This window comes from Saccoglossus kowalevskii, chromosome 7 (assembly GCF_978046115.1).
Source record: "Saccoglossus kowalevskii chromosome 7, keSacKowa6.1, whole genome shotgun sequence".
NCBI lineage: Eukaryota > Metazoa > Hemichordata > Enteropneusta > Harrimaniidae > Saccoglossus > Saccoglossus kowalevskii.
Window position 1 is genome coordinate 23,463,194 of NC_140647.1, and position 24,310 is coordinate 23,487,503.

The following is a 24,310-nucleotide window of genomic DNA, read 5'->3' on the forward strand; positions in this document are numbered from 1 at the left end:
AACTGAGTGCGTTCGTGCAAATGTTCCGTTATCACAGACAGCAATGGGACGAATCGGTGTGCATTTATTATAGTCAGCATTTTGTAAACTTCGATCAGCTTCCAGACATTTACAAAATGCTGACTATAAGTATGAGGTTACACTTTAAACAGCACGTTTACCAAGTGCGATTAACTATGATACATATATATATATATTCAAAAACAAAACTTGAAAACGGGACTGCCGTGACATAAATAAAAGATAGAGACACTGGTATTTGGAAACATTTGCTATATTTTAATAGTCTTACAGTATTTTAGCAGTACATCAGTGTTATTTAACATAACTAAGTTGTGAGAACATCACCTAAAACCAAACGCTGCACAAACAATCCCACTTGTACAGAAATGCGCATGTCGCCATTCGGCGAACGAACACCTACACACTCCCTGTATTTCAGTGTATAGACCAGGTATCAACGATGTATAATGGCAGTACGGATTACTTTATATAACGTTATATAATTGTCATTTAGTCACAAAAAAGTATATATATCATTATATGCATAATCATGTACTCTCGTTGATTCTCGGCATTGATAGGGGTATTCGGAATGTTATCTCGTGCTATGGTGTATATACATTGTAATGAAACTCGATTTGCCAATATCGTAATATAACCGAATACAAGAGAAAGAATATGCTGTAGTACTAGACCACTACACGTAACATACACCTACCTCAATTTGGTGATGATTTGTTTTTTATATTGTAAATAATCGGAAATAAACGTTTTGCCAAATTTCGCGTAAACCAGCTCCTGGCGTTTTTGAGAAATTATATTCGTTCATTCATAAAGTAAAGAAATTTAAACATCGCCGGACCTAAACTTATCTACGTAGGCATATTTGATTAATTTGAATCTAATTCTTGTACAGGGACATTGAACAGTTTCTAGCATCTACAGTTCTGGGGCGTTCGAGCATAAAAAAGGAGAACGACCTAGCTAAACTATATACATTGCTTTATAATTGATACAAGTATCACGTAATACCCACCGAATGCGAAGTCACGCGTCAGTGCAACATTACTTGTACATATACATACGCACACACAGCTGTGTTATGCGGTTGTATGTACTTTAAAATAGTGCGTCAGTCTTTCGTTGTCCTGCGTATCCATGAAAAAGGAATGTCGGTATTAAATATATATCAGATAATGTTTTTTTCAGTAATAACAGTGCCTCCACCATTATGTCCTCTGGAGATTACTGAATGTGTGCTAGATACAATTCGCTGAACCCATCGGTCACACTCCATTTAGCACGATTCAAACAAGCTTGCTATGAAACATCTGCATTAATACGTACACTTTTTCCATTACATGCAGGAAACGGCGAGACCAGAGAAATAAGACGTGTCACCTGCTTCACTCGGACTAACCAACTTACATAATTGCAGTTGCACTGCATACATTTTCCGGGGCATGCGTCGTTTGCAGCAGGGCTGACCAATTCGAAACAACTACAAAATGCGACAACACACCGATGAGGTGATTAGACGTTATTATCCATCACGTTCGAAAAAATACTTCGTCGTAACAAATCCTATACCACATCAAAGTGGTATTTTATGGAATGGTAATATTCCATTCAAATGTCAATAATATTCCGACTACTAGTATACATATGCAGGACGGGTTGTGAATTGTCGTATAGTTCAACAATTCACAGGTGCAGTAACTGGATAGAAATGCGTAGCATAGTTCCGCGATTTCCGACGATTTCTGTTATCTTGTAAGAACTACATCCAGGTCAGTGCGACCAGAAAAACTTCTAGTTTGAGTGTAAGAACAACTAAACTACAATTTCTACGGCGTTGGGTTTCTTCTCAACACTAGTACTGTCGTCTGAGATATTCTTTGGCGGTGAAGGCGACTTGCATACCTTTGTAGCGTCTTCAGGCACATTGCCTACATTGTCCTTGTCAATGGGTGTTATAGGGCTTTTTTGTACCTCTATATGAACTGCATTTTGGACGTGAGATGTTTTCTGCCTCTTCACCGACGGTTGCCGTACCCTGTACATCAAAGCCAATGGTTTATTCTGAAATTAAAATATGCCTGTAACGTCAGTAATTCATGTCATCCCTAGAAATACTCTGTCATATGCATGTCCATCAACGATTACTGATAATATTGTTTAAACCGGTTAATTACTTACTCTCCTCCAGTCGTACAGATAAGCAATATCCATCAAAGTATAATGATCTATTAGGGAATCGTCGCTGTTACGATACCGATATAAAACATCAACCTGGAGAGGAATAAAAAAAAAGGCATTATACATCTGTCACCGTAACGCCATAAGTTACGGCGCCCCGTAATTTTGCGGTATTTTACGGGGTATTTTCATCCTACCATATTAGAAAATGCGAATTCCAAATATGGAATGATCACGCGCGTAAGCGTCCTTTAATAATAAAAACAAACATGGCTGCCACCAGGGTTTGACCGGACTCCACACAAAGAAGCTCGCTGATTCTGTTCCAAACTTTTTGAATTTCGGCATTGCCATGATGTATCCTTGGAAGGAAAAGATGTATAACAATAAGACAGTACTACGCGTCGGTCGATACTCACGTTGTACCGTTTTCGTGCATACTTTGAGGTATCCTCGTAATAACCTCATAGTATTGTCTGTCACCCTGTGCAGAGTTTGATGCCGCGCAAATGGTTTTAAAGTGTTATGGTTAATATGTAATACTGGTGCAACGTTTGTGCCCAAACTAAAGTGTTCATTTGCCCGACGTCACTTTTGGAGATCAGCAGTTTCGTTGAAATATGGACTGAAACATTCGTGCTCTCAACCAACAGACGTCAAGTCTCCTTATTCCAAACAATTACATATTTCAACCGCAAGACGAACCATCTTGAATAACTTTTCTACGTAGCAATGGCCCGGTACATATCAAACCGGCTTCGACAGACATCAGACTAGCCCAAATATTTTAAACCATGATCGAACTTGAGTAAAAATGAAGGTTTTAACATTTTAATAAATATGCATATAAATATATATATATGACGTCACTTTACCTCAAATGAAGAAGGAAGCCCAAACTTGTGCCTAATGAATTTCTTGATATGGTACACTGTGACTGCTGCTGGGCATCTCAAATAGCGTACATCATTCATCTGGTAAAGTTAAAATATTGTTAGAATTCAAGTGACCATGAATAGCACTTTTGTTATGATATGCATCACGAAAAGTCATAACAGCAAACTGATAATGATTTACATGCGAGAAAAATATCATATATCTATCTTAATTCTTATGAAAGCAGCAGGGGTGAAACGTGTTAAAATTGGTTCTATAACAACCTTTATATTCCAACTGAAAGCTTAGTCATAGGAGAAGGTGGTAGTGCATATGATGTACAATGTTTATTAGTAAATTCCGCTACTGTGTCTCTTTATTTTTCAGATTATTTAAAAAACAGTTTTTTAACATTTTTAATCACTCGAATGACCTGTGAATTGCATAGAACGTTGCTAACGCTGTAGGCCAGATGATTGCGTCTCCGTTCACCTTTATCTGCCTTTGTGTTCTATCTACAGCCAAATACCTACAAACTCCTTTATTGGTAACATGTCTGAAGTTATTACAAAACATAATTGAAGATTATAATGTATGGTTCATGCTATAAAAAACGAACATGAAAAATTGTCTGGACAATCTTGGAAAATAGTCGAAAAATGGAAGTCAAAAATGGAAAATAGTCAAAACTGGCACTTTTACACTGGTTTCTATGGTGAGATTATTTCTTCATGAAAGAATCCTAATATTGTGAATACATTTCAAAAAATTTACACATGATTAGTGAGTTACCAGGGTGATAACAGTTTTCTAGTATACGGTAGAAGGTTATCTCCAAGAATGCATTACGTATAAGTGCAGTCAGCGCCGTTCGCCATTATTACCTTCACCAACAGATTTCGGAATAAACTGTTAAGTCAGGTGATTCGTTTTCCCAATAATTGAAAAAAGTATCTGATCCAAAAAATGATGAATATTCGTATCTGTACAGCGTTGTCAAAAATCAAGAAAACTTATTTAGAAGCGGGCTGATGATCGTTCATGGTTGTCACGTTTTTAATTCAGTTGTGTTCCTTGGTAAATAATCCTAGTACAAGTCGTAAGTGCCTTTATTACCCACCTCGTCTTTGCTGCTGTCGCCGCTTTCACTACCTCCTCCATTAGACACCGTACGATGTCCGTTCTGTGCAGCGATGTAGTACTCTAGTGACAAACTTATCTTTTCGTCGTCTTTGTAAAGGAAATTTTCATCGACCTCGCCTCGTTCTTCAGCACTCTGCGCAGCCGCACTTGTGCCTGAAATATGAACGGTCTGTTATCAGCATAACATACGTAACTTTTGAATAACTCAATTTTGAATAACTCAACGATCTGGTAATATATAATGTTATTTGTTTCGTGCACAATGACCTATCAAGTCATTCATTCATTCTTTCGCTCGCTATTGTTAGGCGGTATAAAGCAGAAAATTAACAGGAATAACAGTGTGTAACAGTTTATCGTTGCAATAGAAAATAATCGTTTAAGGAGACGCGGCACTGAATCGAAGCTTATCATTCTCAGCGAGCGAGCATTTTCACTGGAGGAATAAAATAAACATATTAATCGTGATTACGACTGAAAGAATTCAATGCATGCATTCATTCTTTGTACGAACGACAATTCCGCTCAGTATCAATTTAAGTGCAGTAACCGGAGTCAGTACACTTTCTGCAGCTGTCTACTACTGAATGGATAGTTACTACTTACTGGCAGAGTGTGTATTACCAGCATAGAAGTCTCGTCTCCTCTTCATTTCATCTGTACGTATAAACAGAAAACATTATGTTTTGATTCATGACGTTATGTTAGGTGACAGTGCGTGTGCGTATATACATATATATATATAATGATAAAACTATATAACAGACATTGTCCCCGTCAACAATCGAATCCGCACGTCTCACTATTACGCGTGTTACAACATTAAGTGCATTCTTAATAGAACTAAAAGGGAAGAAGTACCTCCTTAATATGTTTTACCACCATGACCCACAATACCTAGAAAGATTTTGAGGTCAATGTCACAGGGTCACCGGACACCACGAGGCCTAAATTATGGCCCAGAGGGTTTGATAGTGATTTGGGAGAAATCTGACGCAAGATAGGATCTCCTCCTCAGAGTGCTACCTAGTTGTACGATATGCATGATTTGTATTATAAACTTTTAAAGATAGAGCTACGGTTATCCTGCCAATATTATATTGAGATGATCAGATAAGAACAGTGCCACATTCGTTGCTGCTCGTCGAGTTCAAGTTTTCGATGCGATGTAAACAACGCGCATAAATCACATTGTTTACACACGAAATTCGAACGAATACTGTGTCACTTAAAATGACCTAGAAACAACGAGGGGATTTTTGCCATTCCTTGGTGACAGACGTTGATGGCTCTGTATATATCCTCTCATTACCACATAGTTGATGCTTGATATGCTTGTTCAACGCAATGTGAAACGTATGTGAACAAATAAACCAGTGTACTGACCTGAATGTTTAAATTTTACTTGGTTTAGTAGATTGTATTATTTACATGTTAGAGCACTAACAAAATAACGGACGGAGGTCTTCCGCCCGAACTCATGTCAACGACCCGTGCTCGAGACAATTATTTTCAAAATGACCGGATAACGACGGCGCATATGTATTCCTTTCCTGTGTGAGTGACCCCCGCCCACTGGCATGAGTCAGTTCCCAGTATAACGTTATGAAACATACCAATCACTAATTCCACTCACAACGCGTAACCAAGACCATTAAGCAATTTTAAAATTATTTCCACTTCAGGTGTAATACATACCTCTGAATAACCCTGGTACCATTTTGTATACAATACTTTGAAGCGTTCTGTCTGATCTACAATAAATAATGTTGAAATTAATTACAAAATAATTAGCCTACGAGCTACCTTTTTTCGATGGGGTACATTTGGTAGGTAAATGTTTTTAATGCAACTGCTGTGCGTTGTATGCGATATGTATTTATTCGTCTACCATGTCCCACATACTATATATTAGCATAAACATCTGAAACGCAGTTAAGTCGATCATTTCATATTGACCTCAATTGATACTTTTTAATGTTCAGATTAAAAACCAGCTGAGGGCGGATTAATGAACATTATCTGCAAATATATAACAATGGTGCAATTTCGCATATGATACTAAATATTTAACGCACGGGTCATGTAATACCACAGGAACAACATTGTAATACATGGAGCATGAACCGAGTGCAGTGACTCAATCCAAATATGTATTTACGATATAGATCAATGTGCAATATTCAAGTAACAATTACGGGACAAAACTACAAGCATATGTAGACAGTGGCCAACATATCCCGATGTCAGTCGTGTTATACAAGCAGTTTGGTATGTGGGTCAATGCGAGTTCAGTGCACGCCATGATGACAATAACACCACCGACGTGTATGCACGTTACAGGACGCCGGCACGAATACAACTGTTTGACGGTTGCAGAACGTTCCAATGATTTGAAGTACGATTAATATACGCATCAAAATTAATACGTTCTCTATTATAGTCATATCCTCTAAAGCGAGTATTTGTGAGGTCAAGTCGTTATGTTTGTATATAAAATAGGTAATTTGAGCTACACCGAATATAGTCATGTACGTTTGCTTACCTTATATTTAATAATGGTCTGGTCTTATGTACTTGGGTGTCACAAATAGGACAGTATTTACTCGTTTCCAAGTATCGAACTATGCAGGTTCTACAAACTATCAACAAATAAATGCATTTATATTAGATTTTGTTCAGTTTATGAGAAGAAACATAGTATCACAATATTCTAAGCTGCTGTTAAATTTTTGACCTGTACAATGAGTTGCATAAATGTAAGTCTAATGTAGGGCCACTTGAAATTACACAATGGATATGCAACAATAGTATACTAATTTGGGACACGTTCTAGCGCACACCACTTCATGCAACTACTACTAAGTTACAGCATGCGTAAATACAAACTTTGAATAAACTCTTAGAATATATATAGTTATCCATATAGTAACCTGCGAAATCTGGTCGACTTTCGTGAGCTAAATCTGAAAAAACTTAACATTGCATGGCAGACATATTACAGTGAGTGTTTCTTTGGTGTGAACTAATATTACTGGCTTGTATTCATAGAACGTGTAGTCAGAAATCAAGCGTTGATGTTACCACTGCATGTCAGCTCTGCTACATACCATATGTATCGGTCCGAGAAGCATTAATCTACTTATTACAACTGGATACGTATGTGCATTGGGCATGCACGTGACGTGTACGGGCGAAATGATACGTGCATATATACATCTGATGCGGAAATGACAACCGAATGAATACATTGAGAAAAATAAAAACGATTCTCATCAAAACACCTCAAACCATGCACACATTTCCGCTAACATGAACAATATCTTTTTACATGTACTTTGTTGACCCATATTTTAGTCAACACAGCTGTCGCCATTTTGTTTTTACTCCATTCAGTATTTACGAATGAGTAGTGATCACACTCGTAAACATGGTATTTTTTGGCAATCTTAACCGTAAAATAGAAGCAAATTGAGTTTTAATTAGTAATTTGCAGTGAACTAATATAATTAATAAGTACTATTGCGACACATGTCTACTCAATTTTAACCCTAATCTGGTCAGCCCCATGTACCACTAAAGGAATATTGGCAAAACAATGCCGTTAATTATTTTGATAACGTTTGTCTAATAGGAACTCAATAACTTTACATGTAAAACGATTGTACTGATAGGCCGCTATGACGTTGAAGGATTACCCAGTACAGACACGAGCATAACCATAAATCAATAATTTTAACTGCTGTGAAAAACACACTTACACGAGTGAAGACATTCTATAATGGTCGTGGCATCAATAAAATAACCACCACATAAAACACACATCAAGTGGGGATTCAATTCCGTCATTTTCAGCTTCGTGGTTCGATTCATTCTAAAAATAAATAAAAATAAAATTATCAGTCACACACAACAAACAAACATATTTTTAACTAATGTAAGCTGGCCACACACCTTCCGATCCTATCGACTACGACTGGGTTTACAGCTGAAATTTACAGTCTGGTTGCCTATGACCGAGTTTTCCAGTCGCCGACAGAAATCGCGTGGTGCCCAGTCATCGACAGTCGACTACTATTATGACTATGTTTATCACGTGGTCTCCAAAAAATGTCGGACATTGATGAACGAATGTACAAGTGCCAAAAAAATATCTCAAAGTGAATTATAAACACTCCTTGGGTATGCACTTTGATTAAATATGGTATTTGTGTTCTCAATATCAGATCCAATTTGGGGTTAGGGAAGAGCTTATTTGAAAAGGCGAGCTTCCGCGTAATAAACCATTTACAAATTGCTCGAAAAAAAAACAAACAAACAAATGTTCTGCCCATATTTCATCTTCAGACGGAATAAAACAAAGAAAAAAATGCATGTGTATTTTGTGTACATGTTACAACAAAGCGGGCATGTGCTAGTCTCAAACGAATCGTATATACATGGCGTGAAATTCGGGTGAAAGCATTCCGATTACAAATACACGAGTCGTTGAATACTCGCAACAACATCGACATGCCTGCGCGTAAGACGAATTATGGTGATCGGACTAACAACGACATGAATTTATATCACGGAAGATAGAAGTGTTCAGGACAGTGGAATCACACAATCATGATGTCGCGTTCTTTTATAGTAGTTACACAATGCTCTTATCCGTCTCAACATATTTTGCTTGCCACTGAAAGCAAGTAAATTAACATCAAATAATAGGTTATTTATTGGATACGTTCAAGCTTGTGTGTCTTTGACATCCTAAGTCACCACTAAGTTCAGCTTTTCCCTCCCCATCCAGAAATCAACATTACAGTTTTTGAATAAATATGTTCATACTTTGGGAGAAATTTACAAACTGCCTATCACTTTAAAAAAATTGTGATTAAGGTAAAGAACAAATCTTCGTGTCATGCAGTTGCAATGTTCTGGAACAACCTATCTGACTTTCGGTGCAAAAAACACTGGTTTGAAAAGACATTCAATATTCAATACACAAGAACAAATCTAAATTGTGAACTCATCCAAAGGAAGAAATGTTATTCAATTTAACATCTGGGTGATCTCTCGATTTGTTTGAGTGTTAGTATACACGATAAACAGAGAATATTATATAGCATTCCCCATATACACCATCATGTAATTGTTACTGATTCATCTAGAGGTTATTAGTTAAAATAATAACGGCTCTGAGAGATAAAGCATATACCGAAAAAAACAGTGCAGCTGGAGTGTTAGTTGTATAATACATACACATTAACGCTTTTTAAACGTAATTCACCGTGACAATTTTAAATATTGAAAACAAAATAAAACATATTCTACGTCATAAACCGGATATCGCAAAATACTGAGGGCGTGATGAATCACATGATTGTGGTTATTTCACTAAATAATTAGTATTATGCCCTAGGTAAAACTCCATACCCATATTTTGATCGTTTTTCGGGTTGAAATATCGGATGCACTTTATTGTTTTGAGACTTTCAATTTCTCGAATTTAAATTATGTTCTTTCGAGAATTACACTTGACTTACACAACAGAGTACTAATAACCCACGGATGACAACTGACAAACTAAATTCTGGGAATAGAGGCGTTCGAGCACATCTCTTAACAAGTAGATTGTCGGCCTTGGATGATGAAGCTCCGATGCAATGTTTGACAGTTGAATTAATATTTTTATCAAAAAATTGACACGAAATATCCAATAAAATTGGAGATTCACCCAAGGTGCCTATATATAAAATATCAAAGCAATCGGGCTAGGCATTTCAAATTCAAAATAGCCAAAAAGACAAAAATATTCAAAGATTAAGGTGTCGTTACAAAATGAACAAATAGAACGACCTAAGGTGCGTTTGTATGAAACCCATACAGCTGACATTCGAAAATGTAAAGTTGACGCCGACGAATGACAGACAGTAATAAGAATAGCTCCGTTCGAGTTTATCGAAAACAGGGCTGAAAATGTGGATTACAATGTACATTCCTACGAAGTCTGCGTCATTGGACGAACAAGAGCCATGAATGTGGCCATTGCTATGGAGTTCATTGTGAGAGGCGGTAAACCATCTAATCAACACGTCGTCCGTGTGATTTCCACGTGATTACATTAACAGTTCATAATTATCAACCATCGTCGTTCAATCAGCCAGTCGTAGTGGCAAAGTAATCGACGAGCAACGAAACGATTCTCATGAAATATTTAGGAGTGGGGTTGTCGAGCGAATCGATTAAATATTGGTAGACGTGAACCTGGTTACCATGCAAATAATTTTGGGAACGATTTTTTATTTATAACTAAAAAAACTTATTAATGGATTCTAATAACATTTTCAGACCAATCGACTACATTTACAAACAAATTTGGGAATCTTTTTCAAAAAACGTATGTACACATTTTCATGAAATTGTCAGGTGATGCAAAGACCAAGCTGACGTTATAACATGAAAGAAGCTATTTCGGAACTGATTAAATATTTATAACTCAAAAAGTCATAGATGGATTTCTCGTGACATTTTCAAGAAGGATACTAATGGGTTAGTTGAAATTTGGATCCCGTTGCAATGAGAAAAGGGTGTTTTCGATGTATACATACTATAAAAATAAAAACAAAAGGTAATGAAAAACATTCCCGAGTTTTTAAACACCTTTGTTTTCTAATCAAAATACAAGCGATTAGATTTCAAGAGAACAAGAAAACAATGTAAGGAAATGTTTTGTGATATTGAATTCCATAACGAATTTTAATTACGGAAAATCACGCCCCCAAGAGTGAAGAACAAGAAGGTCACTTGCGCGTACGTCGCGTCCAATCGCAAAGAGTGAAACAACTTGTGTTTTACTATCGGATACGAGGTTCTCCGCCCCTTAATCATCAAACACACTTACAAGATACAGCCATCTTGAATTTTTTTGAGACGGAAGTATTGTAATCTTCCGAATGTGACGTGCAGAAACTTTATGTTAAATAACTATATAAATTTAGTGTAAAATGCTATGTGCAACGGATATTATCACACTGTTTCACAATTGTGTAGGCTACGTTTTCCTGGTTTTAGGTAAAATACCGGACAAGCACGCTTAACGTTCCTCTTTAAACCTAGTTTCCTGGAACGAGGTTAGGTAGGCGAAGTGTTATATGGCGGAATGCCAAATATGATGCAATTTACTAGATGTACACTGGCACACAACGTGAACAGTAATAACCTTGCGTTATGCAAAATCAGCGCAGCGTTTTACAAACATTCAATGAATAATGTATTTATTAAAACATTACGAAATGTAATTCATGGCATGATCGTAACGAGGTCAACGCACTGAGCAACATTTGTAACTATTTTATTTCTAAATTGACCAGTCACTCGACCCCTCCATATTTCGAACTGAAACCAGCAAGTGGTTCGGTAATGTATTAAATAATATATTACATTTGGCATAACTGTAATTACTAACCGAGGTGAAGCAGAGGTCAATAATTGTTTCCGTGGGTCAACACAATTGAATGGAATTTACAATGACACAGTGACATTCAGATGTCAGCTCACGATACAATAGGAAGAGTGCGTATGGAACAGTTCAACATACCCAATATAGATTGCCATAGTCACTATCCGTACAACAATAGATACGAATACAAGGTCGTTAATACCAGACGGAGGTGTTGGTAAGGTGTTTCAAGCATTGGGCGTTCTCGTTTCAATGCCTATTCAAAGTATATCCGCCCGGTTTATCGTTGGCCTAGGTACAACAACTTCAAGTTCACCATTCAGTAAAGGCATTCATGCCAAAGCTGGGTTATGCACTGTATAATTTCACTGATTCAAATGAGACAGGGCGAATGAGACCGAAATCTACTTGTTGGAAGTCACGTCACGGCCGTGGCCTATTTGAAATACCATCCTATGTTCTCACGAGTGAGAAGTAGGAGTTATTCTCTAAATTATTAAAAGCTATTCGCGGATGATACCAGAGATAATATACGGGACTGCAAAAAAAGGTATTGGCCCCTTTACCACCATCTCACAATGCGTTAGGAATAACAGTGATATTTAAATTGACCACAATGCAGGTGAAAGCGCATGAAAAGTAGAAGGCAAGGTAGATTTTATCCAATATCTGAGCGAAGATTACTATCGAAAATAACACGATTTTATTTGTCAAATTCCTTAATCAAAATAGATCCTAAACTAGCGAATGTTAAATATTGTTGTTCTATGTAAATTAGAATATGTATGACAAGTATTGAAGTAAACACGACGTCATATCGGTTACTTCACGGCGAAACCGAGTAAAATACCGGGTGTGGGAAAATTATTTTCTTTGTCAAAATCTATACTGATAACATACTTTCCTACTACGCGTTCAACACTGACAAGTTTACAGAAAAAGTATTTTTTTTCTTGGGTTGGAGTTTCTCTGTGCGCATTGATTGCTTTTTTTACCCCGGACCAAGCCTTAACACCGGGATCAAAACATATCAAGTAACGTGGATAGAATATCGCCGACACATATACGAACACATGAATATGAATTCGAAAGTCGTTATTAGTAATCACACACAAAACAACAGATGATCTAACACTTTCATAGATTACATAACCAGTGTATATAAAAGCATCAATTGTCTATAGAGACCTGCCTTCACGTAAACACCACGCATGAACAGAGATTCGACTTAAAAGCGGTTTGCTTCAGTGATTATAGTACATATAGGTAATTCAAGCTTCGTCAAAATGAAACTTACAATTAAGCAATCAAAACGTTTTCATTATTTTAATATGTAAATTCGATTCGAAAGGTTATCATAGTTGGATGAACCAATGATGATTTTGAATTTGGTATACAAATCTAATGGAAACACGCACTCTACATAAAATATTGTCACACAACCATTATTATGCAGAGAATTCACAGTTGTGACGTTTGGCGTGAAATGCAACTGCTGATATGGTATGGTAAATGTCACGATATTCACGCTACACTCCATCAAATTGCATGCGTGTGTGCACACGTATGGGACAGAATACATTATTATTGAAATGATATTACAGTGATATACATATATAAAAGGACGAATTTTAGTTTATTCTTTCTTGTAAGCCATAACAAAAACAAACTCATGCGCGAGTTGTATATAACAACACATCATTTCACATAAACGACTTTATCTCTTTTTTTGTATTCTAAATAATCTGTTCGCCCTTATTCAATTTGCATTGGAAAGCAACGATACCATGTATCAAGCCATCTTGTGCGCTGATCTCTTCATGGAGTATACTGAAAGAATTTCATTTTTTGGGACTTCAAAACAATATCTCACATTTATATGGTTGGCGTAAGCCTGATGAATTCCTGTATAGACTTACGGTTCATGCTCATAATTTTCAATAATTAGCATGAGCGAGGTTCGGGGAATGAAAACCAGTACAACTTTTTTTGCTATGATACTAGCATTGAGAATAGGCATATACCCAAACAGACGAATAAACACAATAGACATAATATCCTTAGAACATGTAAATGAATTATTCAGCTAAATATGCAATCCGACTACTGAAGAAAAAGAGAAAGTTTGAATACATAATATTTCGTCTGTTGATTTATAATTAGACGCGCACGGCATTCTAAATCGTATAATAGCTTCAAGCGTAGGAAGTAAAAAAAAGTAAATAAGACTGAATACATCGTTAAATCAAAATAAACATATAGACATGCGTGGCTAGGGCCGACACATAAATTATCTAGTCGCACGTCACGACACGTCTTCTTCTCGTCTACAAGGCATCACCCATACAAGATGCTCAATTTATTACGTGCCGATCCACGCCACATAGGGGACTAAGGTCTCAGGTCTGACTCTGTGGGCGGGAGGGGAGTCTCGCGGTTTTCTGGCTCTCATCGAGATCTCGGCGGCCATTTACAAATAAGTTTTCTTGCGAGAAATATTCGAGGATTCGAATTTGTTACTTGACGCAAATCACTGCGAATTTACGCGCGTCTAAATACTTGTCAAGCGTGTTAACAAATTAATTCCGAACAACCAATCAAAAAGAGGCCGACAGGTACGCCAGTATTCGGGTGCGCCGAAACTGATAAAACATTTAACATTATTCGGAACTACTACATGTGCGCACTTTTTGCAGTCAGCATAACAGCGACACTTTCATAACACTAGGATTTCCTGTAACCTTCTAACACTATATTTTCTAGATTGTTTTTATTTGGTTTTTCCTGTCATGGAAAGTTGCTAGTTGACAACGTTTCTTATACGAAAATAGACCACAAAATAACATAGTTACACAACAAACAACATTTTTGTGAACATAGGTTCGATACAGTATCCAATAAAACGAAATTGACGTAGAGTAAAAAAAAAGAGTGTGTTTGTTTGCCGCTAATTACACTAGTCCCATAAAGTTTAAGCTAAGGTTGTCGCTTGCTCACCTACTATTTTAAAATTTGAAAGGGACGTTAAACAAAGAAATTGTTTGCAATGGTACTATTACACGCACGCATATGTTGTCAGATAAAATGCTATGAAAACAGAAATCTCAAAATACGTTCATCTGGTATTAACACAATAAGTTAAAGGGACGCAGGCCTTGGTAAGTTGTGTCACTATTTTATTATGACAAAAAAGTGTAAACAATGGCGTCGACATGTCACGGTGGTGCCACCATTTGTTAACATTGACGAACACTATGGTAGGATGGATGGATTACCGATTACTTCGACGGCCGAATTTTAGGACACGTATTAATGACTACTTTTCAAATTAATTTTCATCATATTTATTGATTCAAAACAGTAGTTAAAGCAAGACGTTTTAAGGAATGGAAAAACAACTACGACCGTCAAATATATGTATGTGTGTACGTGGGACACATGACTGGAGAGGATACATGTGCTGGTACACCGTGCACCTCATAAAAATACTGACAACAATGACATACAGCGCAGTTCACTTGGATGCGTTTATGTCATTAAATCGACAGTGTGCGCATTGAACAGCACGATGGCAACATGGAGATCAATATTCTGGCAACGAAGATCATAGCGGAATTAAACATACGTTTTGGACTTGTGCCAAGATATTTCAAGCGAATGACGCGCGTAGGGCAGACGATAAAACTGCAATAAACGCTGAACAAAAAACAACGCCTACATAATTATCACCTACGCAAAACAACGATATGTACACATTCTACAAAGAAACGTTTTCTTGTGACGTTCTCTACAATTCCATGGAAAATAGAACCGCTGCATCGCGATCCCTAAATATAACACGGTAATCGATTTCCGAGTCAGCGGGCACAGAATCGAAACACAAATCACAAAAACGACCTAAAAAATAAAAATACTACGGACGTTTGTGAAGTTCTAATAATTACTGGCTTAATCGAAGACTTAATGACAAACACCGAAGCATTAAATATGTTCTACCAGAAATACGATCCTCGAAAACGACGCCATGTAAATTTGGTGACAACTTTCCTGTTCCATTTCATCGGCACATGTAAATTCTTTCTATGAATAGCAGAGTTTTTACCTACCCCCTTCAAAATGATTACTGCTATGCCCTATTCTATCTGGGATAAACTACGCGACACGTAGTGAATGGGCAACTGAAGCGAGACTTAAAGGATAATATTAGATTCCAGTTATTTTAAGAATTCTGAAAACATCGCTGTTTCACAAACACTGTGCACTTATAGCACTCAAATGTCTTGCACATTGCAATTATTAAATGCGTGATATGAATAACTTATGCATCTTCATGTCTGTGAACTCACCATATCAGGGTACAGTGTCGAATTATGCTATTAAACCGAATGTACAAAGTAGGACACTGGCATGGTAATCGGGCCGACGGAACCAATCCTAATAGGCATTTCATGACAATCTTGGTAGTACCTGAAGCGATAAGGTCTACGCTCACTACTATTGGTCGCATTTCTCGTGAATATTACCAATCGATGACGTCACCCAGTGATTGATGCTTTGTTTAGATAGGAGGCATGCATGCATGCAACGTGGCCTAAAACAATCGCTCCCGTCACAACTACAGAGCGAACAGGTAAAATAACACCGAATGTCCGGCAGGGTAATGAATATTGATTAACCAACGCTCTGTACGGCGCCAAATCACCCAGCTTATCGCGTAGCTGACGGTACGAAATATAGATATTGACGCCAGCAGTAACAATTGCAGGGTTGACAAGATAGGAACCCCAGCAGTCGTCGTAAATTCACATCACGGTGTCGCCAAGGGGGAGGGGATGCATTCAGCCATGACGACGCTCTACACAGTGAACTCCGCAGATAAATAATTGTTTTTCCCTCTATAGGCTAATTTATTAATCTGACCTGACCTATTTTCTATTCAACAGTGTACTCCCGTATTTATAAAGTGCTGACCTTTCACAAAGTCATTTGTACCGTGCTAAAAATGTCATTTAATGAAAAAAAAATTTACTGTTTGTAACACTTGACAATGTTTCTAGCAACAGTGTGTGCAGTCATAACTTTTGAAGATGTAAACAATTCAAACTTGCCAAATCAGCGTATTGCTGTTTGAATTCAAAGTGTATTTGTTTCCTTCTGCATCTTGATAAAAACAAAAGGTAAGATTTGTCGTAACAAATTTCTTAAATGTTCGATGAAATACATAAAACACGATAAATTTATTAACCAGTATATATAGGTAAATCCGCGACGCACGTATATAGAGGATTTACCGGTAATTTATAGAACGAATACTACGTTTGCTGCTACTAAAACATTTCTATTTTACGAACAATCATACTATATTCTATGGTCCCTCTCAAGACAATACCAAGCACAGTTACTTTAAAATGCTCAAAGTTTACATTGTCTATTTTAAAAGTTGTTTCGTTCGTCTCAGTATTCTGTGTTATTCGATAAATGAAAAAACAAATGTTCAATCTTCAAATCACAGAATAGTTAAATCTTTTGAGAGAACAGGAAAATCTGTGATGATTAGTTTTGTTTAACCCACTGCCGGCTCACTCATTGTATGTGTAACTATGACTATTTACATATACATTCTGATAGATTGAATATACAACACAGACGACAACTGTTGTGACACTAATTGGTTAGTAAACCGTACCTCTCCTCGACTTAAAGTGAAGAGTAGAAATGAAGGAAATGCATTGTTTGTTCATCAGCACGGTGTACAATAATGGATGACAGGGCATTTCATCTGCTTCACAAGAACTAACAAATTCGGGATTTGGTTTCTGGGTTTCTTTTCAAGTTTGAGTAGGAAGCTAGGACAAATTACCAATCTCAGGTTCGATACTTTCCTTTTAATCGTTAAGCTTGTTTTTCCAATTCACTATTAGAATGTACTTTTCATTAGTTTATCTCCTTACGAAATAACTGAACGAATACACATAGAAGCGCAAAAGGGTGAACAATCCAGGATACACAGCATCCACCTGTTTTTTTCTATATTCAAGCTTTCAGGGAACAAACTCGTGAATGGAAACATTGATTACACGCCTACTACGGATAATAGAGCGTTGCATTTTATTTTAAGACGTGGTAGCGCACACATTCCATCGGTACCAAGGTTTTGAATTTTTACTCGTTAATCACATGCTTAAAACATAAATATATAGATGTAGAGACTTCGGCGATAACGATATTCACCGACATAAATGTCAAATCGACAATTAAATGTGTCTAGTTTGACCAGTGGTAATACCAGACACAACTGCACGCATATCACAAGTAACCTGACAGTGTATTAAATGTACCATCAACGTTTTAATTGTATGGGCTTAAACAGCACCATCCACCGCGTTTTCCAGGCGCTTATTCTCTATAAATTGACCCTTTACTATCTGTTCTATTTGGTAACGTTACCTAACTCAACCTTTCCCACATGTTACTGTCACATGGACTGTATATATGACATAAGATTAAAGTGCCTGTGAAATGGCTGCTATTTTCGCGCCTAAAATTATCAATTGATACATAAATATTATTAATTTTTATGTTTCTGAGCATGAATTTTTTTTAAGTGAAAAAATGTGTTTTAAACTCAGTCTATGGCAACTTTCAAGTTATTTTTGTGTATTTTAAAACGAGGCTCCTCATTAGCTTCTCATTTGCATACAGAAATTCCCCTTGTGACGTCAGAAGGAGAAGTCGCATGGCAGCTTGCATTGCCGATACGTGTAAATAAGGCAAATTTCTTGTGCAGTTTTCTCGTCTTTGACTATATTGTCGCTTATGTACTTGTTCGTCGAGGAAGAATGGACTATAATGAACACATAGTATCAATTTTTGTTGCATGGGGTTGAGTTAGATGCGAAATATGTCCGGTATTTGGAATTCCTCTATCCCAGAAACTCTATTTACTCTAAGTTAAGTCAATATAGAAACAGCTCGTGAGTTCTCCCCTTACAAAGCCGAATACACCGTTCAAAATGCATGCATGTACATGTATCCACCCACCCAATGCAGGTTTAAAATAACCTAAATAGCATGTATACTCGGTTATGTAACCGATATCATTTTCAAACAATCGCCGTAACAAATATGTATGTACCAAACTACAAGGAGTATGCACAACACGGAACGTGCCATTCTGAGAGCTACACAGCAAGTATGGATGACATTACCACTACCATTAATGCATTTACCATTACGAGATTTATTGCCGCTATCAATATTAATATTTGACCTCGGTAAAAAATCATTCACACAAAATATCATTTGCATGGTTTCGTTGTTCGTCCCACTGCCTTCTCACTAAAAGGGGGGTTATTGGGAGATCGGCGCATACAAATCCTCTTTCTTCAGTTTGGACAATTCTATCCTACCAATTATTATGACAAATTTGTTGCCTGGTTAATTTCTCAAAACCTATCTGCATACATATACTCTACAGCGTCTTTAAGTTGTTTAAATAATGAAATTCCGAAGCGATTTATTGTACTGTTGTATTTCTACCCGGTTTGTTGTACTGTTTTGGACCAATGGCCGTAATTTTATGAATAAAGACCAAATGATGATGAGTAGACAAGGAACCCAAACTATTTTTTTCAGCAAAACGCCACTGAACATTATTTCGTTTTATAAGAAGAAGAGGTGGGTCAACTGATGGACCTATGGCGTGCCCAAAACTAGTCGTAGTTCTTCATCGTAGTTACAACGGTTACGTGTTCGTCAGTTCGATTCATGCACGCAGTACGTGTTTACGTTATTTAACATTTACTCTGACGCGTATTCCATGTTAGCAGCTACTAATTATTTCAACATTACTATTAATGCTGCCCGTTACTTTCACGAGTTTTGTCATATGTACAGCCGGGTCTGAGGGCATTTGACCCAATGTCTAGTAACTACGATGCGAGTTTACAATTATTTTTCAGTGACTACTAATACACAACACACACATACATACAACGGGAATGGTCTGCCCAAACACGTTCTGATTCTAATACCAATTACTACAACCGACCTGAGGCGAGGTCTGTAAGTCGAACCAGATTACTGGTGAGAGTGCATTTACTCGCAAAATCACATTTAAATAAACCAGAACCTAATCAGACTACTCGCCAAACTTGGCAACATATTTTTTACAAAGCATGTAGTTAGTAATTTAATGTTCTATTACAGCGTTACTGTTTTGAAGTAGATGGATGCAGATAGTGAGTATACGAATTATTATAACGTGTACTAGTTGGTAGTATTGAAGGAGAAATGAAACAACATTCTATTATTAGTTTGTCCAAAGAACGTTACGTTACACTCGTTTGAACCGAATATGTCGGCAATAAATACGTCGCACTGTTCCGTAGGTGTTTTGTGAAGTGATTTTATCTTTTTATTTTGTGTTGTTATACATAATTAACAGTAGTTTTGGCAGTTTCGTGTTTTAACGTGCATCGATTCACTACAGTTTCGGCAAATGGAAAGAAAGTTTGATTTCTATCAATGGTTTCAGAATGGTATTCTTTTATCGGTATGATTGTTGTCATTTTATGTTCAATAATGCTTAGTTCCATGTTTAGAAATAATGCGCGAGCATTTTTGAAAAATGCAACAGGAAAAGAAAGATAAAAGTTAGGAGGGCGCACTATTACTTGGTCTGATGTGTAACTCCAGAACTTTACAGCGATGGCCTACTGTTTGCAAAAGAAGTAATAACTGATTTAATAAGTAACCGTATCTCTATAAATTTGCTTCAAATAGAAATAGGCAATTTATAGTTATTTAAACTAGACAGTCAATGAAGAAAAACGAAATGAAAGCAGGTTTACATCTTTCTTCGATTGCGTGTGTTTTTGAGCATGTACAACTACTGTTCATTAAGGAGTGCGAGTCGGCACAGAAAATAACTGCCTTCACAACGTCCTTGTCCACAGACTCGGAAATATTGGGACACAAGTGTTCTTCGAATTCTTCGATAACACCTGTTTTATTTACGTCACTCGTGGCAATGGTAGAGACGGAGATATGCGAGACGAAGTTGTTTTATTTATAGTTACATGTAGGAATGTCGCTGGAACCTCTAGATACAATTTACGCGGTAATCGCGTGCGCTGTTGAAAACAGCGCAGCATATAAGATGACTGAGAGTTGGATGTAAATTTACCAGCTTACATACTGTAGATACGACAATCGAAAACTAAGGTGACACCGTTTAGTGCAGTGTACGCGATTATATTGATTCTGTCGGCATGTCAAAACGGATTAACTTAAGTATGCGAACGTACACGTATGAAAGCAATGTATTTACCAACTTAGAGTTACAAATTATCAGGTCAGATATCCTTAATATTTCTAGTACTTTACATCGCAACTGGTGATTGCCAACTTACCGCAACCGTTTCAACAGTCGTGCCATCGCGTCGTGTTCGATATAGGTCCCACGCGACCCCCGATACATAGTGTGTTTACACGAAATTCGAACGCGAATTACATGCAGCGACTGTAGTGATTTACAGTAACAAAATATTGTAGATAACCCATGGTCGTTTGAATCGAACACGTGGCCTAATATGAACTGTGTTTACTGTTATGTGGATAACGTAGGAAGTCTGGCACATACATTTGTTGTTGTTGTTGCTGTCACATGCTACGGATATCATTACCATACATCAACGACTTCTGTTTCGCTTTTTTTTGTATTCCTTTCGAATTTTTATTTGAATTCCGTATTATTGTGACGACTGGCTTAAGTGTTTCTTGCTATTCAAAGTTTATAATGTGATAACAAAACTAGATTATCCATCAGTTTGTTTTACAAGTCATCGGTAGCTGTCAACACATAATTAAAAACCAGTGGGTCATCCATTCATTCGGGCGCAGATAAACGAACACGTCGGGTTATTTCAACTCGCTCATATACAAACACTATTTAACATCGAAGCTCATTGATGATTTCATATTTTATTCATGAATATTTCGTTATTTGTCAATGGAATTCAGTCAAAAATAATGCTAAATACGGTTCACCAACTAATAGAACAACGATTCTTGTGAAAAAGAAAACAAAAATATAAACTCAACAATTTCAAATGTGAATGAAGTTATGTATTACTGGTATCAGAACTTTAGTACATTATTGCGCTTATATTCCGACTAGACTCACTGCATAGCTTCAAAATTATATCAATAATATTAACACGACTATTTATATGAAGTCACGTATGGCAGCTGACGTTGATGATTCAGTAATACTAGAAGTTTTTCGATGTTTTAGAATAAATGGACCCACAGCAAATGAAGAATGGGGCGTTCTGTCCGACAAATTGTGGAGAAATTCGTTTGAAATCACACAGAAAATAACCACCAGAAATAACTGGTAAGTTAGGTTCTGGCAGGAAATGTTGGCGTCAAAAACCGAAACGAATCCGGAATTTATTACCAGTATGTTTATTCTGTTTGTTTTCAAAATAAGAAAATCATGAAAAAATCTTGAAAATCCTTAGTGTAAGTTGCGAAGAACCAAGAAAATTAAATTAAAAAATATCTAAAAAAAAAAAAAAAAAAAGATGTTCGGTACCTTTTTGCAGATCGGGCGCAGCCTCCGAGATTTAAAAATTCAGCAAGCGTGTGGAAAGTGGCGTGAATGTGCATTTGTTTCAATGAATCTTCGATCGTGAAACACGGTAGACAGACGGAAGTAGTTTTTTATTTCGGCAGAAAAACTTTACCTTTAGACGTAACAAACGAACCCAACAGACAATTGATGGCGGGGAGGCCGATTACAATCACCCGATCAAACAGTGCATAACGTGTTATACAGTCGGACGCAATTTAAGTTCATAAAATGGAAATTCAGCGACGAACTTGGGCAATTTCACTTGGTGTCAGTTATTTGATTCATATACTCAACGACTATCACGGCAATTGACAGTTTTAGATATTTTTTCACCAAACGCGCGTGGTTTCAATTCCGGGGAGCACGGTCGGGGAGGCGTTGACTCGCTACAGCAACAGCAATACCGTTCCGAGTTTTAAGCATACACATCATACATTCGCCGATTACGTAAACGAAGACAACAATCGTGACAAGTATATTATGGGGCACGTTAATGGTTACAAATGTACGGCCGGGATTGTACAGAGAGGTCATGGCGGACTGAAATGCATAACGTGGTACGAAGTTAAAAGCTCACCTCGTTTCACCCGTATACAACCGTGTTTCAGACGATGACCTCTCTCCGAATAAACACGGACTATCTTCGTTGATTTTATGAATCTAGAAGTCGCGACCACCTCTAGGACACGACTGTTAGTGAGTTAAGGCCACATTCTTTGTAAATTCGTGTGATCGTGGCAATCTAATGGCGAGCACAGCGAGAATTTAAAGGATTTCGGATGGGTATCGCTATGCTCAACGACCGCGGCTCTCGTTGTGGAGGCCATATTGGATTTGTGTCACAGCGTACACTGTGGAAACCACGATTTTTGCTTTGCTCGTTAACGATGTAAGCTGGCAACAAATTCGACCACTCAACGAGTATTTAAACTAGACAGTGTATACACTCAATATTACCTGGTCTGGTAGGGTATAATGGTCTGCTTTGGCGGCCAACGTCAATATCTGCATACGTAGCGCTGAGTTATTTTATCAAGCGATGTGCGGTTCCCATCAAACGCGTTGAATGTGGTCACGTGATCCAACCATTTTAGGGCTCCCCGATTATGCTACACAGACAGCAGCGGCGCGACCGACTAGGCATCTCACCCTAAAATCATACCAATAGTTTAGGTTGATTATAAAAATGCAATTGTTTAGGTTTATATTCAACACAATTGTCGCTGTAATTGTAAAATAGCGGCGAATATTCCAAATTCCGGGCAGTACTCAAAATCGCTATTATATGCATTATACAGGCACGCTTGTTTTTAAACTATTTTTCAAATTGTCAAGTTTATCGAAACGCGTGAAATCTGGATATTATTTTCGTTTTGATAATATAAACTATGAATTTATCAACGGGGTTCTCTATTAAAAAAAATTGAACGAATAATAGTAAATGAACACGTTCGTTGTGCATGTACTGTTTAAGATTTTAAGGCAGTTGAGTTAGAACATACTAAAATTCAATTATTTGTACGGTTTAGAAAGTTGTATCTACTATAATATCTTCTTATTGGTTTGAACCAATTTGCTTCGTGTCAATGACCCGTTACACCTATCATGACGACCACGTAGAGACGATAGTTCAACTACTATTTGACTTATAGAAGCTATAGCCTCGGGCTGTAAGACATGTCTTGCCACCGGACCCTTTTTTGAGTCGTCGTAATCAGCCAGTCGTTGCTACTATGATTTGTTTACGTGATTGCGATGATCCACTAGCACGACATCACACGACATTTATTACGCCCCCTCCATGTGAACCTCCAAACTTGAATGCGATCCGGGCGAGTGGGCGATGTATACTTGTTTTTTCACTGCTGAGTGCGCAGCCGAACACCGGAGTTCAACCCACAATACAGTGCGGGTCATCCACGACACCCGAAACTGTTACATCACACACAACGATACAGCAAAGCTTGATTCCCCGTTGCACCAGCAACTCTCTCACAAATTTCTGG

General features: G+C 37.3%; 1 protein-coding gene across 1 annotated transcript; it reads right to left on the reverse strand.

Annotated features, from left to right (window-relative positions):
• Nucleotides 1-258: 258 nt before the first annotated feature.
• On the reverse strand, nucleotides 259-23,365 carry LOC102809912 (polycomb complex protein BMI-1-like). Its single transcript, XM_006817022.2, has 9 exons — nucleotides 23,262-23,365; nucleotides 7,983-8,095; nucleotides 6,767-6,863; nucleotides 5,920-5,975; nucleotides 4,828-4,878; nucleotides 4,199-4,374; nucleotides 3,078-3,176; nucleotides 2,203-2,295; nucleotides 259-2,085 (listed from the first exon to the last, which is right to left on the reverse strand). The coding sequence occupies exons 2-9, from the start codon at nucleotides 8,092-8,094 to the stop codon at nucleotides 1,837-1,839; spliced, it is 933 nt and encodes a 310-aa protein (XP_006817085.2). The 5' UTR covers nucleotide 8,095; nucleotides 23,262-23,365; the 3' UTR covers nucleotides 259-1,836.
• Nucleotides 23,366-24,310: the final 945 nt, after the last annotated feature.

What these genes read in the sequence shown, in the direction of transcription:
- LOC102809912 (XM_006817022.2), bottom strand. Translation starts at nt 8,094, where the DNA reads ATGAATCGAACCACGAAGCTGAAAATGACGGAATTGAATCCCCACTTG. An exon ending in TATAGAATGTCTTCACTCGT is followed by an intron (nt 6,864 to 7,982) that starts GTAAGTGTGTTT and finishes ATTTGTTGATAG; the next exon opens with TTTGTAGAACCTGCATAGTT. An exon ending in TGGTAATACACACTCTGCCA is followed by an intron (nt 4,375 to 4,827) that starts GTAAGTAGTAAC and finishes TTCATATTTCAG; the next exon opens with GCACAAGTGCGGCTGCGCAG.